The following is a 17,466-nucleotide window of genomic DNA, read 5'->3' as shown; positions in this document are numbered from 1 at the left end:
GTCAAATCCAATAAATGTGAGTAAGGAGATAGCTGGGCAACTGTTAAAGGAAGCAAAGGAAAAAGAGATAGGTCTTCCATATGCAGAGGCAAGTGTTTTCAGATGGCTAGTGCATTTTCTAGATTTTTAGGAACTATATAAATCAGCCTGAAAAAGTTAGAAACATTCAGTTAGAATTAGACGGTACTATTTAGCTAATGCCTGTTACTTTCTGTCATTCTATATTCTCGTTGTCAGTCAAGTTCATAATTCTTGGAAAATAAAGGTGATGAGTTTATATGATGTAAAGCCCAGCATTTTCTGAGGAAACAGAATCAAGCCTTCTTAAGTTTGAGAACACTTGATATTTATACTAAGCTTTGAGATTATCTTGACAAAATGTAGAAAAAATCTTTATTATATATTGCCACTAAAGTTGCTGATGTTTGCCTTTCATAATGGCACATAAAGTCATAAAGAACTAGTCAATGTGAATTGGGTACTACAGTTTCATTCGGTTGAATTTTTAAATGGTTTTCACTTATATATAACCTAAAAGAATTACATCATAATATTTACTGTAAATTTATTAGCTCTGCTATGAAGTCATTTAGTTTTAAGCCCTAGAAAAAAAGTGACTTCTAGCCAACCAAGCATTTGTAGTGTGCCCTCTAATTCACATTCTAATAAATGTCATTTTCTAAGTGCATTACCTCAGGTTTTGGCTACAACCCAGATGAGTCCTGAGAGATTAAGAGAAATGTGTTTTCTGACTGATTCATCCATATTTTATTTTACTTTTCATTAAGAAATTACTCTTTGAAGAAAATCAATAATCTCCTGTGACTGAGGGGAGAGGTTAGTGTGTTGCAGTCATGCATTCTAATTTCTCAAATCAGACTGCCTTTAGTCAGCTGTCACTGATAGAGTTTTTGTCCTTTCTTGTTCCTGCAGCCTGGGTACATGGAGACCCCAGGAGAGTGGCCTACCCTACAGACAGCAAGGGTCACTTTTGTGGCCAGAAGGGCACCCCCAATGAGTGAGTATAGCTGCCTTTCCTTTGTCTGATATTACTGTCTAAGGGGGAGCCAAGAAATTTTAACTGAACCAGCGTGAGTTCACTCCTTGGTGAGTCTCAGGTAGAAACTACACCAGGTGAGTTGTCACACAAAGGAAACTTTATTTGCACTAAATAAGTTGATCACAGGAAATAAAGTTGTAACTCTCTGAGCAAGGGTGAATGGGTTCCTTTTATTTAAGGTTAGGATGAATATTTAGATAGGAAAGCCTTGTCATCATATGCAGAGGTAGGTAGAAGGTCATGCATGAACCTTAAAGAACTATGCCTAAAGATATATATATGTATATAGACTTTTGAGATATGTATCATATGGTATGTAAATGAGGCTCATGCTCCATCTTGGGCAGAGATTTTAGTATTACGATGAAGTAAAGGTAATTGTAGGTCATTCCAGAGGTCACTCCATGGTCCATCTATGTAGAAGTGAGTCAGGGTTTAGCTCAAACTGGCTTGGTGGTCTGGGCCACCAGAGCTCTTCCTCAGGCAGTCATTATTGCTTGAGGTAGTTTCAATGTCCATCATGAGACGCTATCCCCATAAGGTCCTTTTTCTGAGTTAAGAGCTAAGTTGGGAGGAAGAGCTTAAGGAAAATGTGGGACAAATGTTGGTGGGTACAAGCAGGTGAGCCGTAATGGCCAGGACTTGGGGTCTCACTGGTGAGAAAATAATTTGTACAATAATCCTACTAGACTTCATAGGAAGATTGAAATTCAAAAAGGAGTTTTTCCCACCAGTTTTTCTTAGAGACCTTTTATAAGCAATTGGGAAATTTCATACTATATGACTTAGGACAAGTTGTCATTGTTATGCAGCATTTTATTAGAATGCATGAAGACTCTGCTTAGTAAAAGTATACTTATAGTGGATGAATTGGATGAGTGATTTTTATCAGAAGCCATATTTTAAAATGCCTTATGAAATAGGCTTTTGGAAGGCTGAGTTCTGACTAGCTAAACATTACAGTTAGAATTGTTTTTGCCACAGTGCCTACTGACAAATCACTTCGCTTTTGAAAATGTGTGTCACCCAGAAGTCTTCAGTGAGTGGTAGACTTTTCAGGGCTCCTTGGTTACCACAGATAATGGCTCTGACTAGCTGAAATAAAAGAGAATGTTCTATCAAATTCCTTTCTAATGTTAATCATAACAAAAGTTTCCAATTTCCGAAAGCAAGTTTTCTATTTCTTTACCTTAAAAAAAACAAAATAAAAACATAAATTTCACATTTTTAGAAACTCTCCTCTACTTTCCCACTGGTCCATTTCTTTTCTGGCAATACGTGGGTTTTTACTAGATCTCCTGGTTCTTCATAGCTAAATCCGTTTCTATAAAAGTTGGCATTGAATAGGTTGAAAAAAACAAAAAAAGCAGCCCTCACCTCTACCAAAAACAAAAAAATATAAGTCCCAAAACATTTTTTGTGTGCTTTCGTGTGAATGTTTGTTGTGTTCAGTCTGTTGCCCACCCATAACTTTGGAGCTTATTATTCCAAGAGATACAAATTTAAAAAATAGATTCAGGAAAGTATTAAAATTCACAGAGTAGAATTATTACAGATGATCAAGAGAAACTAGAAATTTGGGCAGCAGGGTGGGTGAGGATCAAATCCTTAATCATATCAGATTGAGTTTATGACAGAGGAGCGAACTCCTACAAAATATCCTCATTGCCCATTGGAGACTGGACTAAATCCTCATCTAGAGTGGTAATTCTTATTTTAACCTCAGTAACTCAGAAAATCCTAGACATTGCCAAAAAACTTTCACACTATGAAGGACAAAGAAAGCACCAGATGGTGTAAAAAAAAAAATCATACAAATGTCTAAATCTCTAGTTCTTAAAATAGGCTATTTTTAAAAGGATCTGTGTAACAGTAAGTTTTCTAGATCTAAGCCAATGACCTACTTATTTCCAACAAAAATGGGATACTACAAATTGTAGCACCTAAAGATCATTCAAAGACAATCCTAGTGTAACACAGACATGTTCGTTAACATATGATTTATAACAACAATATATTGGAAACTCTACAGATATCCAGCAATGTGTGGATGATGATAAATTATGATGCCTCTAATGTAATGGAGCCATTAAAAATTATGTTTATGTTTTTAGGAGGTAATTCTGTTGATTTTTTCCTTTATAGTTTTTAGATTTTTTTTATTGTTATGTTGGTCACCATACAGTAGTACATCATTAGTTTTTGATGTAGTGTTCCATGATAAATTGTTTGCATATAACACCCCGTACTCCATGCCGTCCATGCCCTCATTAATACCCATCACCCAGCTCACCCATCCTCTCAACACCCTCCCTTCTAAAACCCCCAGTTTGTTTTCCAGAGTACATAGTCTCTCATGGTTTGTCTCCTGCTCCGATTTCTCTCCCTTCGTTTTTCCCTTCCTTCTCCTAATGGCCTCCATGTTATTCCTTATGTTCCACAAGTAAGTGAAACCATATGATAATTGACTTTCTCTGTTTAACTTACTTCACTCAGGATAATCTCCTCCAGTCCCATCCATGTTGATGCAAAAGTTGGGTATTTATCCTTTCTGATGGCTGACTAATATTCCATTGTGTATATGGACTGCATCTTCTTTATCCATTCGTCTGTTGAAAGACATCTAAGCTCTTTCCACAATTTAGCTATTGTGGACATTGCTGCTATGAACACTGAGGTGCATGTGACACTTCTTTTCACTCTATCTGTATCTTTGGGGTAAATACACAGTAGTGCAATTGCCAGGGCATTTCTTTGGCAATTTGGGGTCTTTTCTGGTTCCATACAAATTTTAGGATTGTTTGTTCCAGCATTCTGAAAAATTGCCATTGTTATTTTGATTGGGATGGCACTGAAAGTATAGATTGTTCTAGGCAGCATAGACATGTTAATAATGTTTATTCTTCTGATCCACGAGCATGGAATGTTTTTCTATCTTTTTGTGACTTCAATTTCTTTCATGAGTATTCTCCTAGAGTATAGATCCTTTACCTCTTTGGCGAGGTTTCTAACAAGGTATCTGATGGGTTTTGGTGCTATTGTAAGTGGAATTGATTCTCTAATTTCTCTTTGTACATTTACATTGCTAGTATATAAGAAAGCAACTGATTAGTTTCTGGATTTTGTGTCATGACTAGAACTGCTTTCCTACTCTTGAAAATAACATTCACCTTTATTTCTCTAGTATTATTGTGGTTCCCTTAATTTTATATTTAAATTTCTAATCTACTTGGAATTTCTTTTTTGTAAATGGACTGAAGTAGGAATCCAAATTTTTTCTAACTGCAGATGCAATTATCTGAGAATAGTTGGTAGTTGGTTGAGCAATGTTTCCCCCACTGATTTCTGATACCATAACTATTATGTAATAATTACATAATACATAATAAATTTATAGTTTTAAGCTTCTCAATTGTTTTAATTCTTATAATAAATGTATATTAATATGAAAATTTATGAAGGATGTTTAAATGATGGTTAGTTTTTAATCGTAAGTTAAAATATTTATGAGAATGTCAGATTTCAATCACTTAAACAGTGTGGAACTATCATAGAAATAGGCAGAAAGAAGTATTTATAAATATAAACTTGGAATGTGATAAAGGTGGGATTTTGAATCAGTAACAAAGATGAATTGTTAAATGGTACTGGATTAATGGAAATACTATTCAAAAATTAGATATTTATCTCCTACCTTACACCAAAATGAATACTGAAACACTGAAGATTTTGTACATAAAATATACAATAAAAAGAAGTAACAGAAGAAAACATAGAGGTATGTTTATAGAATTATGGGTAAGGAAGTCTATCTAAAAATATATTGCCACTATGTTACCACTTAACTCATTGTTTACAAAGTTAAAAGATAAGTGGCAGTCCAGAAAAAAATATTTTCAATGTATGTATCTAACAATGGGTCAATAGCTTTATTATATGAACTATGTGACAAAATCAAAGATGAAAAGAATAATTCAGTATCAATGCTGGCAAAAGTCATAAACAGAAAATAACATAATGGCCAATAATCATAGGAGACACTGTTCAACCATAGTTAAAGAAATGCAAATTAATACTTTTTTTGTTTATTAGGTTGTCAGATTTAAAACATTAAAATTTTACAGTGCTAAACAGAGTAAGGGGGGAAAAAGCATCTCATTTTCTACTGTGGTAATGAAATATAATATATGAAATGAAATACAATATTTATCAAAACTGTGGTATCTAAATGTGGTGTCTCCCTTTCATGAGATGGAATGGGGTCACCAGATGTGGGGTTACTATCAGGTGGAAGCCAGTGGCGCTGGCAGTAGCAAGAATTCACCTGAGGCAGGGGTGCTTGGGTGGCTCAGATGTTTCGGCATCTGCCTTTGGCTCAGGTCATGATCTGCAGGTCTTGGGATGGAGCCCTGCATCAGGCTCCCTGATCAGTGGAGAGCCTGCTTCTGGCTCTCTGATCAGTGGGGGAGCCTTCTTCTCCCTCTCCTTCTGCCCCTCCCCCTGCTGTTTATTGAATACACCTCAAGGGAGCTGCAGGCCAGACAGTAGAGGAGAGGTGATCTGCAAGGAAAGTAGTGGGTGGGGGCTGTTTTTAAAGGGGGAAGGTGAGGAGGTTTGGAAACATGAACTTCCCTGTTTTGGTAACTGTGGCTGGTTGTAAGTGGCCCATGGGTTATCTCTAACCTATGGACCTTTTGAGGTGGGTCCCCTGATGGGCCTGTTGTATTCATTCAGCCAAGGTCACTTTGGGCCCTTCTTCCTTGATCAAGTTTCCATTGCTCAATCCTGTTGTCTAAAAGTGGCTTCTCCTAAATACTCGTCAAATTTGTATGTTCTTCCTGATTCAGCAGTTTTCCTCCTAGAAACTTATCTAGTGGAAATTTGCATAAAATTTCCTAATGTTACAGTGATACAGCTACTATGAAATAGTAGTAATAAAGTGGGAACAGCTTACATGACCATCAATAGAGATTAATTAAATAAATTATTAGTACAGCCCTATGATAAAGTGTTGCATATTTACCAGTCCTAAAAACCTTGAACATAAACTGGTAAAATATCATTAAAATAACACACACACACACACACACACACACACACACACATTTCTGTTGTAAAATGAAATGGATCTATGTTAGGATGTGTAATTAATTTAAGAACCCCAAACGAAACAGTTCAGGAAATTCTTGTTAGATTATAACAGAGTTAGTGTCATGATGTACTTCCAACAACTTTTAGATTCTCAGCTCTCAAAGACCTTCCTTATAACTAAGCTTAAATTTCATGTTTAGAAATGGCATGATAATATTTGGGATGTAGAGTTTGGCCATTTTGTGTTTTGTTTATCCATGCCTAACCAAAAGGACTCTTGGAGAAGCACCGGAGTTTTCTAAAATGTTGAAACAGATAAGACAGAGATCTCAAAGGAAAACAGAGTGCTCTGTTGATGTAACTTTCTCTGCCTATTGAGTTTCAGGGAAGTTATTCCTGACTTGCATGTGTTCCTGTTCTTTGGGATTTCCACTCAATTGATTTTGATGCCACCTTCTGGCTACTACAAAAACTTCAGCTTATAGAGGTGTTTTGAACATGGACGCAGCACAGTTACCAAATCAGAGGGAAATACCTCCCTAGTATGTGATTCAGTTAGAGACACAGGTAAGTTTAAGAGGCCAAAACTCTTCCGTTTAAGTTTTGGCATCTAAGTCAAGCAAGAAAACTTGTCTTCAGTTTACTGAAGAACCTCTCCTAAAATAGCAAGAAATTCTCACCAATTTGTTGGAACACACTACAAGCCCAGATGTATTACTTGATTTAATTTTAAAAATCTATATTGATATAATAGGTATAATATATACATGTAAAGATAAACTGAATATTAATGAAAAGCTTATAAAGGCAATAAAAGCAATGGTCTCCTGTCCTATGACTCCTTACTGACAATTTCATTCCAGAGACCCTCTCTTCTTTCTCTGGTTCACTTAGTGAATTCAGGCTGCTATAATAAAATACGATAGACTGGTTGGCTTGTGAATGACAGAAATTCATTTCTTACAGTTCTAGGGACTGGAAGTCCAAGATCAGGGTGCCAGTGTGGTCAGGCTCTTGGTGAGGGCCTGTTCCCCAATGTGCAGACGGAAGTCCTCTCTCTGCATCTTCAAATGGAGGAAGGGGCTAGAGAGCTCTCTGGAGTCTAAGAGCACTAATCCTGTTCATGGGGGCTCCACCCACATGACCCATTCACCTCCCAAAAGTTCTACCTCCTAGGATTATCACATTGGGGGTTAGGATTTCAGCATATGAATTTGTGGCTAGACACAGGCATTCAGTCTGTAACACTGGCCTTAGTTCTCTGGTGGTTTTTTGCATAACTTTAAGTAATATGCTTACTCTTTTGTTCTGTGCTTTATTAATGTTAGAAAGTATGCATTAAAAAAAGTATTCATTGCCAGCCTGCTATGAAAAATGAAGATTTAACTCAGGATCTTCACCTGATCCCTTCCTCCTCCCTTGTTTGCAGTTAGATTATTATCTTTAGATTTTCATAAGATTACTTCTGTGACTTTAAATAGTATACTAACACCTCTATTTCTTGTTCCATTAACTTTTGTCAGTGTTGTGATTCCTCTTTATATAAAAGGAGGATATTATCCTGCTACCCTTCTCTCCCTTCCCCTTCCACTTTCTATATTTACCTTTTCGTAACCAAATTTGTTATGATGTTCAGTTCTGCAACTTTAACAGAACCTTTCTTGTTCCACTGGTAGGTTGATTTTAGAAGTTAGAAGCAAAAGACTTTGACTGTGTTATAACTCTGTAAACTTTATTCAATACCAGGCCATATCAAAGTCAAATCTTTTGCTTTATTAGTGACTTAGTATCATCCCACATTTTAGTTTGCTTTAACATAGGATATTAACATTATTAATTATATTTTGTTTGCCAACAAGTTTTTTTCCTTAAAAATTTTTTAACTGGCCTATAGTTGACTTATGGTGTTACCTTTTATGTAATATAATATGTAATTATATGTAAAAATGTTGACATAATGTTTCGGGTGTGCAATGTAGTGATTCAGCAACTGTATACATTTCCATATGCTCACCATGTCAAGGGTAGTTACTATCTGTCTTCAGAGAAAGTTATTACAGTATTATTGACTCTATTCCCTATGGTGTGCTTCTCATCCCTGTGATCTATTTATTTTATAATTGGAAGTATGTACCTTTTAATCCTCATCTGCCTATTTTGCTTATCTCTCTGCTCCTATCGCTCTGGTAACCACCAGTTTATTCTCTGTATTTATGAGTCTGTTGCTCTTTTGTTGTATTCATGTGTTCACTTGTTCTGTGGCATATAAACATAATGGAATATTAGCCATTAAAAAGGAATGAAATCTTGCCATTTGCAATAAAATGGATGGAACTAGAAGGTATTATGTGAAGTATTTTAATGAACAACCTTTATCAGGACCACAAGTTTTGCTACCCAATCACCCCATTTTTCAGAGGCCCCTTTTTTCTGAAGACAACCCTGCAGAACCTCTGTCCTTTTGTTTCACTCAGGACCTGGTAAATTTTAGATCTACTGCATAACTTTAATTTGGGGACCTGTTTACCCCATTAGATTGGATCCTGACTCTAGAGTTGCCAGATTTAGTGATCAAAAACACAGAATGCCCACTTAAATTTTAATTTCAGATAAACAACAGACACTTGTTAAAGTATGTACATGTCCCATGTACTGTTTCCCGTTTGCCAATTTATATTCCTTGCTGACACCCTTGTTTTGATGGAGAACATTTTCGATCTTCCTAGGAAAAGAAAGCACAGGAAATATATTTCCCGAGTCCCTAGAAATACTTTTCTCTCTTTATAGTTGATTGATGGCCTACTGAAAGATTTGTACTTTTTTTTTCATTTTATTTTATTTTATTTTATCTTATTTTATTTCTTTCCAGTGTTCCAGCATTCATGGTTTATGCACCACACCCAGTGCTCCATGCAATACCTGCCCTCTAATACCCACCACCAGCCTCACCCCACCCCCTACCCCCCTCCCCTCCAAAATCCTCAGTTTGTTTCTCAGAGTCCACAGTCTCTCATGGTTTGTCTCCCCCTCCGACTTCCCCCAACTCACTTCTTTGAAAGACAATTTTTGTCAGAGATTTGAAGACATTTTTTCAGTGTTTTTGGAGTCCAGTATGGCTAATGCCAGTCTGATTCACATACTTTGTGGTGACATTTTTCCTTTTGGAAAAGATATTTAAAATCATTTCTTTATCCTTAGTGTTTTGAAATCCCACAATGTGACATAGAACTTTTTCTCTTCTTAAATTCTTTTTGTTCAGTCCTGAGTCTGTTAATTCTGGAAAACTAGGATTCTTATTAGCCCTGGAAAATTTTCTTCAATTATTTCTTTGCTGTTTTCATTCTTTCCATTTTATTGGTTGTCTCTTTGGAATTCTGTTATTCATACCTTGGACTTCCTGGATTAATTTCTTTTTTTTTTTCTTTTCTTTATTTTTTTTTTGGTTTCACATTTTTATTTAAATTTCAGTTTGTTAACATACAATGGTGATGTTAATTTCAGGTGTAGTTTAGTGATTCATCACTTTCTATAATACCCAATGCTGCTCACAACCAGTACCCATTTAACCCATCCCCCCACCCATCTCCTCTCCAGCAACCCTCAGTTTGTTCTCTATAGTTAAGAGTTGGTTTTATGGGTTACCTCTCTTTTTCCCCCTTCTTTTCATGTTTTGTTTCTTAAATTCCACATAGGACTGAACTTATACAGTATTTTTCTTTCTCTTACTGACTTATTTCACTTAGCATAATGCTCTCTAGTTTCATCATTTGTTTCAAATGGCAAGATTTCATTCTTTTTAATGGCTGAGTAATATTCCTGTGTGTGTGTGTGTGTGTGTGTGTGTGTGTGTGTGTGTGTGTATGTACACACACCCCAAATATTCTTTATCCATTCATCAGTTGAGGAGCATTTGGGCTCTTTCCACAGTTGGACTATTGTTGATAGTGCTGCTATAAACATTGGGATGCATGTATCCCTTCAAATGAGTATTTTTTGTATCTTTTGGGTGAAAGTCGTACCATTGCTGGGACATAGACTATTCTATTTTTAACTTTCTGAGGAGCCTCCACACTGTGGAGTGTGCTCCACCAGTGTGCATTCCTACCAACAGTGTAAGAGTGTTTCCCTTTCTCCACATCTTTGCCAACATTTGTTGTTTCCTGTGTTGTTATTTTTAGCCATTCTGACAGGAATGTGGTGATATCTCACTGTAGTTTTATTTGCATTTTTCTGATGAGCAATGATATTGAGCAACTTTTCATGTGTCTGTTGGCCATCTGGAAGTCTTCTTTGGAAAAATGTCTGATCTTGTCTTCAGCCCATTTTTTAACTGGATTATTTGTTTTCTGAGTGTTGAGTTTGATAAGTTCTTTTTAGATTTTAGATACCAACACTTTATCAGATGTGTCATTTGCTAATATCTTCCTCCATTTCATTGATGCCTTATAGTTTTGAGGTTTCCTTTGCTGTGCAGAAGATTTTTATCTTGATAAAGTCCCAATAGTTCATTTTTGCTTTTGTTTTCCTTGCCTCCTGTGACAGGTCTAGTAAGAAGCTGCTACAACTGATGTCAAGGAGGTTATCATCAAAGAGGATTTTGCTGGTTTCCTATCTCACATTTAGGTCTTTAATCCATTTTTATCTTTGTGTGTGGTATAGGAAAGTGTCCAGTAAATGGCATTGCTTATGGTTTTCCCTGTCCACTCAAAGAGTCCCCTTTAACATTTTTTGTAGGGCTGGTGTAGTGGTCATGAATTCCTTTAATTTTTGTTTGTCTGGGAAATTCTTTTTTTCTTTCTATTCTATCTGATTGCCTTGCTGGATAGAGCATTCTTAGTTGCAGGTTTTTTTCTTTCAGTATTTTGAATACATCATGCCAGCCTCTTCAGGCCTACAAAATTTCTGCTGAAAAATCAGCTGATGGCCTTATGGGATTTTCCTTGTATGCACCTGTTTTCTTTTGCTGCTTTTAAAATTCTCTCCACTACTTTTTGCCATTTTAATTACTATGTATCTTGGTGTGGACCTTCCTGGATTGATTTTGATGGGGGTCTCTAGGAGTTTTGAATCTAGATTTCTGTCTCCTTCCCCAGATTTGAGAAGTTTTCACCTATTATTTCTTCATATAAATTTTCTACCTCCCTTTTTTCTTTCTTCTCTTTCTAGGATCTGTATAATGCAAATGTAGATACACTGGATGGTGTCACTGAGGTCCCTAAGTCCTTTTTCATTTTGTATTATTTTTTCTCTCACCTATTCAGGTTGATTGCTTTCTATTAGTCTGTCCTCCAGATCATTAATTTTTTTCTCCATCTCCTCTAGTCCACTATTTATTCCATTTGTTTTTTTTTTTAATTTTTGTTATTTCTTCATCTCTGGTTTGTTTTTGTTTTCTGTCTCTTTGTTGAGGGTATCATTGAGTTCCTCCACTCTTTTCTCAAGTCCACTGAGTATTTTTGTGTCCATTATTTTAAATTCTCCATTTAAGAGAAGGTATATATATTATTTCATTACATTTAGTGCTCTTGCTATAATTTTGTCCTCTTATTTGGAACAAGTTCATCTGTCTCCTTAATTCGTGGAACTCTGTGTCTATTTTTATGTGTTAGGAAAGTCAGCTATATTTCCTGCTCTTGAAAGTAATGGCCTTATAAAGGGGAGGTCCTGCAGTTCCCTGCCCTGCAATGTACTCCATTTACCAGAACTCTGGTACTTTAGGAATGTATGTTGGGTGTGCCCTGCTGTGGTGGCTGAGCTGTTTTTGCCTTTAGTCCAGTTATCTGCAATGGCTCTCTCCTTGTGGGCAGCGTTGTGCCCTGTGTTAGTGGACTAGTCTGCAGCCATCTTGCCCTTGAGTTGAGTCAGACTAAATGTTTGCTAGAGATGCTGTAGCACCAAACTGTGGGGTTCTTTTCTCTCTGCTGTCCCTTGAGAAGCTTTTGTTGGTGGGAAGGGCCAGTAGTCAGACCAGATGTCTGCCCATCCTAACTTTGTGGCCAAATTCGGTCTGGTATGTGTGGTTATCACCCCCTCTCCCCGGGTAGGAGTCACTTTGAAGTTGTGCTGGCATCTCTCAGGGCTGCTTGCACACTGCCAGGCTCATGGCAGGACTTTGAATGGTCTCTCCATGGTTGTATTGGAGGGGACAAGTCCACAGGAGAACACAGGGGTGAGGTGTACGGTGTCAGGAAGCTTTGCTCAGGTCTGCTTAGGAGTGGCCCTAGAATAAAGGCTTGGCTGTGGAGAGGCATGTCTGCTGAAGACTGCGAGGGCAGGGTACCGTGTTAGCAAGCGAGGTTATCAAGTGTTGGCACTCTGTTGGTTAGACACAGGTGTCCCTGTGTCTAAGCTGAGGGGCATTGTAAGGGGAGGAATGACACCTGTCCTCTTTTGTTCTTGGTGAAATCCCCCCAAATCCCTGCCCTTCCAGCCTTCACTCCCAGATTAGTAAACAAATCTCCATCCTGTGTATCCCAAGTGTTTTTTAAACTGCTGCTTCTATACTGTACCATAGTGGGACTGTTTGTTGTGTGGGACTGTATCTTTTTAAGGGTGGGGAGTCCATTTCCTCCTGTCTTCCAGGCTCTCCCAGCTCTCCCAGCTCTTCCAGAGTCCACCCTGCTGACTTTTAAAGTTCCAGGTATTAAGCCCCAATGACTGTAAAAACTCACAAAACTCATTCTGTCCAGTTTTCAAAGCCAAATGCTGCTGTGGTTTATCTTCTCCATGCAGATTCTCTATGCCTGGGATACCTGGTTTACTTGCATTGTCCCTCTGGGGACAGTCCCGTGGGTCTGTTTAACTCCTCTCTGTATCTCTGTTCTTCCTACTCCCTTCAGGGTGACCTCTTCTTTACATTTAGCTTTGGAGAATCTGTTCTGCTAATCTTTTGGTCATTTCCTGGGTTATTTATACTGATGGAGGTGTTCTCTTGTTGTATCCATGGGATGTGGTGAGCTTAGGGTCTTCCTACTCTCCCATTTTCCTCATTTTTTATCTTTAAAGGCTTTATCCTCTATTTATTCCTTTGTAATGATATAATATTTTTATTTTATGGACAGTCTTCTTGAATTACCTTGAAAATACTGGATTTTCTTTCAAGGTCCATCCTATGCACTAAATTATTTTGTTTCATTCAGCATCAATTTTAGTTTTTTTTTTTTAATTTAGTCTTTCTCTTTCATATTCTGATTCCTCCTTACATTTCTGATTCTACTTGATTACCCATTATTATTTAAAGAAAAAATAAGTCACTTGTGTGAATTGGTCCCACCGCTATGTTAGTAAGTCAGTTTTCCTGTGAGACCTCTGCTCTGTAGAAGGTAATGAAGCTATGTTTGCTGTTGTATTTCACTGCAGCATGAACTGATGGGAAGCTGGCTGTCAGGCATGTGCTTGGGAAAATGCCAGAGTATGAAGGCATCTAGGCTGGGACACCAAATTCCATAAAATTCTTTGCTAACCCCAGAAGTTCCATAATGGAGGAATTCCATAATGGAGGCCTCAATTTTGCATGTTTTTCTTGGATGCTGGAATTCCAAGTGCCGAGATATGGGAAAAACAGAGAGGTGCTGGTTTGTACTATAGCTCTGTATATAAACCTTCAGTTACTTTTGTGATCAGCCACATTTTTCATTTTCAACTCTGATTCCAGCATCTCATGATTTCTAACAGGCAAGTTGTATCTCACCCTTTCCCTACCCCTCTGTGGTGCATTCATCACTCAACATACTCTCATATGCTTTCCATCTTCAAGAAATTGTTGAACTCTCATACAGTTGTGAACAGATCCTGTCTTTCCCACCTTCAGCTGGTGTGGTGAGGTTTATTCCTTTTTGTACTTCCATACTTTTATTTCTGTGAGTCTCAGGAAAGAGGAGAGAAGGCTTAAGTGCATGGTATATCATTTTGAACTAGTAGTTTGCAGTTGATTTTACTTTGTTGTTTCTTGATGGAAATACAGTTTAAGTTAGTTACTCCCTCATTCACTCCCATGGAATTTCTCAGTTGCAACCACCATCTCCAAGACTGTACCTGAGGAATTTGAGGTTCACTGAAGTTTGTTTTTGTTTTTTAAGATTTGTTTTAGAGAAAGAGTACATGGGTGGGGGGAATTGCAAAGAAAGAGCACAGAACTCAATGTGGGGTTCTTTCCCAAAACCCTGAGATCATGACACTGAACTGAAATCAAGAGTCAGGGGCACCCCATGAGGTTCACTGATGTTTAAAGATATCAGACAGACCAGGGTTGAACGTAGATTTGTACTGGGAGTCTAAGGAGGTTTCTAAGATGAAACAACAGCTTACTCTGGAGTTATTCTCATTCATTCAGCAACACTTAATAAATATCTAGAATGGGGCGCCTGGGTGGCTCAGTGGGTTGAAGCCTCTGCCTTTGGCTCGGGTCATGATCCTGGGGTCCTGGGATCGAGCCCCGCATCGGACTCTGTGCTCAGCAGGGAGCCTGCTTCCTCCTCTCTCTCTGCCTGCTTCTCTGCCTACTTGTGATCTCTGTCTGTCAAATAAATAAATAAAATCTTAAAAATAAATAAATAAATATCTAGAATGGGCCAAGTACTAGGATAAGTGTTGGAAAAGTGGGATATAAAGGTGAAAGAGGTATAAACCTTACCCTTGACAATAGCATAATCTGGTGAATAACTTGAGTTTATGTAGCATTTTGCAGTTTATAAATCAATTTTACCTATAGGGGACTCTTGACACTTAGGGATTTACCATTCACAGTTTTAATTACTCCCAAGGAACTCCAATGATGCATGACATGCAATAATTTATTTATTTACATAGATGCAAATTCAAATCACATGTACCACAAGACTGTGTAGATGATAGGGCTGTTTGGTGAAAGAGCAAAGTTGGCTCTTGTGGAGTTATGAAGTACCTGTGTGCATACTATGTGTAAGATGATGGCAATATTCTTGAGGTCTCTGAACTTGATAGGATTATAAACATGAAATGGGTTTATTTTTCCCCTATCCTCGCCTTGAACAAAGTTCTTTCAAGTCTGTCTTCTTACTTCAATGTCTCTGGTAGATTCTGTATTTTTCCAGACCCTTTCTGTTGTTACAGAGTTTAGTGTTGCCCAGTTTAAACTTTGAATCTCTCTTCTTCCAATCCCCCAGCTCAAGTTTGAACTCTGAAAGGGAACTGAGAGAGGAAGAGAGAGCCTGGTCTGCTGTTTTGCTTCTCTTCACTCTCTTTTGGTTCTGGCTCTTTCATTGTGTTATGAGGGACAGAAGGAGAAGGAGTGTCTGGCCATGGCCCTAGTCCCATGTGGTTGTTGCTACTGCAGTTAAGACATGATTAAATAGACATCGACAACTTCTTTGGAGTAAGCATCTAAAAGTTGGCTCTCTCATGGTGATTCTCTGGGGGAAACTCCTTACTAAATAGTACTTCAGTTTGAGAAATCAACTCTGGCTTGTCTCCCTCCAAACCCCTTCAGCTCTATCTCTGGTGATGCACCTCCTGTCTCTTGGTGTCAGATGAGGTGTCACCAGGGAAGTACAAGCCCATTTACTTGATTCTACATCCTCCCAGAAGAGGCTGCTATAGGGCTGCCCTCTTTCTGTGCCATTGGCTTTTCTAACCCTCTGTGGTCTCTTTGGGTTTCATTTCTCACTTCTAAAATGGGCACAAAGTAAGTCTGCCACAGAAGAGATGTACAATTGAAAATGAGATGCTAGTCTGTCCTTCCTATAGGTACCCTCAGTCTTTATAAGAGGTTCTCTCAGAGCCCTCTGCAATTTGGAATTGGGAAAAAATTCATCCATTCAAGGGGAGGAGGAGGGTAGAAATGATGCAAGAATCTAGCCATCATTTATTGTGGAGAGCTTTCTTTATGTTTACATTTGGATCCTACTTGGCAATTCTGAGTCAACGATCTATTATACATTGTGCTGTGTATGTAGTCACATTAATTAATGGGGACTTAACAAATGCTTGAATGTTTAGGGCTGTGTTTCTCAAGGTATGGTTTATAAACCACTTGTATCTAAATCTGGGAAGGAAGTGAAGGGAAGATGGCAGAACAGTAGGGCCCTTGTTTCATCTGGTCCCTTGAATTCCGCTAGATATCTATCAAAACATTCTGTATGCCTGAAAACTCAACCTGAGATCTAAGAAAAGAATGGCTGCAATTCTACAAATAGAAAATCGCCACTTTCTGCAAAGAGAAGTATGGAGGTGTGGAGAAGTGAATTTTAGCCATTATATTGGGAGAAAAACTGTAGGGGGAGGGAGCCGCTGTTAACTGACAACTTTTTGAAGTCTTCTCAGGTGAGTGACATCTCTGCCTAAAAGGTGTTCAGGTGGTGAAGTGGGGCAGAAAGCTAGGTAGGACAGTGTGGTCTCAGGATCCCCAGGGTCACAGAAAGAATGGGGGTGCCTGAGTGCAGCAGAGTTCCCAAGCATTGGAGCAGGAAAGCCAGCTATCATTAGCAAGCCCCAGAGTGGCCTCTCAGCCAGGTGGGAGGCCAGTCCTGGAAGGACTGGTGCACTGCAGGAGTCTGTGGGCACTGCAAGAGTCTGTGGAGTTTGATGTACACAAAAGGGATTGCCTGCTTTTCCCTGAGAGTGTACTGAAGAGTGGGGGCCACAATCATTCAGCCCAGGGGCTAGAGATAGGGCTGCCACCATTTTTTTTTTTCCATCTAAAATGGCATGAAAAGCCTTCAAGGAACAAAAGCCACTTAGAGCAACCCAGAGCAGCTTATACTGAGCCCAGCCCCCTGGCAGGGGGTGGTATAAGTCTGCCCAGGAAAAGACACCTGAGAATCAGCACAGCAGGCTCCTCCCATGGAAGATCAGGAGGAATATCAGGCGAATACAAAGTTTATGGATCACACAGAACTGAAAAACTCCTGCAGTAGGGGAAAATAGTATATAGAATTTGAGGGGGTTTTTCCTTATAATTCCTTAATCTTTTAATTTAAAATTTTCTTTTTCTTTTTTGTTTTTCCCTTTCTTTAATTTAATTTCTTTTCAGTGTAACAGAATTCACTGTTTATGCACCACACCCAGTGCTCCATGCAATATGTGCCCTCCATAATAACCACCACCAGGCTCCCCCAACCTCCCACCCCCAACCCCTTCAAAACCCTCAGATTGTTTTTCAGAGTCCATAGTCTCTCATGGTTCATCTCTGCCTCCAATTTCCTTCAACTCCCTTCTCCTCTCCATCTCTCATGTCCTTCCTGTTATTTCTTACGCTCCACAAATAAGTGAAACCATATGATAATTGACTCTCTCTGCTTGACTTATTTCACTCAGCATAATCTTTTCCAGTCCCATCC

At 38.3% G+C, this 17,466-nt stretch overlaps 1 protein-coding gene across 1 annotated transcript in view; it reads left to right on the top strand.

Moving 5' to 3' along the window:
- The window catches only part of LOC111142902 (solute carrier family 44 member 5), a 163,867-nt gene that overhangs the window by 61,244 nt on the left and 85,157 nt on the right, over window positions 1-17,466 (top strand). Inside the window, exon 3 of the mRNA XM_022496286.1 lies at window positions 934-1,018. Within this exon, the coding sequence (XP_022351994.1) occupies window positions 934-1,018 (85 nt within the window). The remainder of the gene's footprint in view (window positions 1-933; window positions 1,019-17,466) is intronic.

Source organism: Enhydra lutris, unplaced genomic scaffold, assembly GCF_002288905.1.
Source record: "Enhydra lutris kenyoni isolate GAN:26980312 unplaced genomic scaffold, ASM228890v2 scaffoldscaffold9, whole genome shotgun sequence".
In the NCBI taxonomy this organism is placed as follows: Eukaryota; Metazoa; Chordata; class Mammalia; order Carnivora; family Mustelidae; genus Enhydra; species Enhydra lutris.
This window is presented reverse-complemented; position numbering and strand designations above follow the sequence as displayed.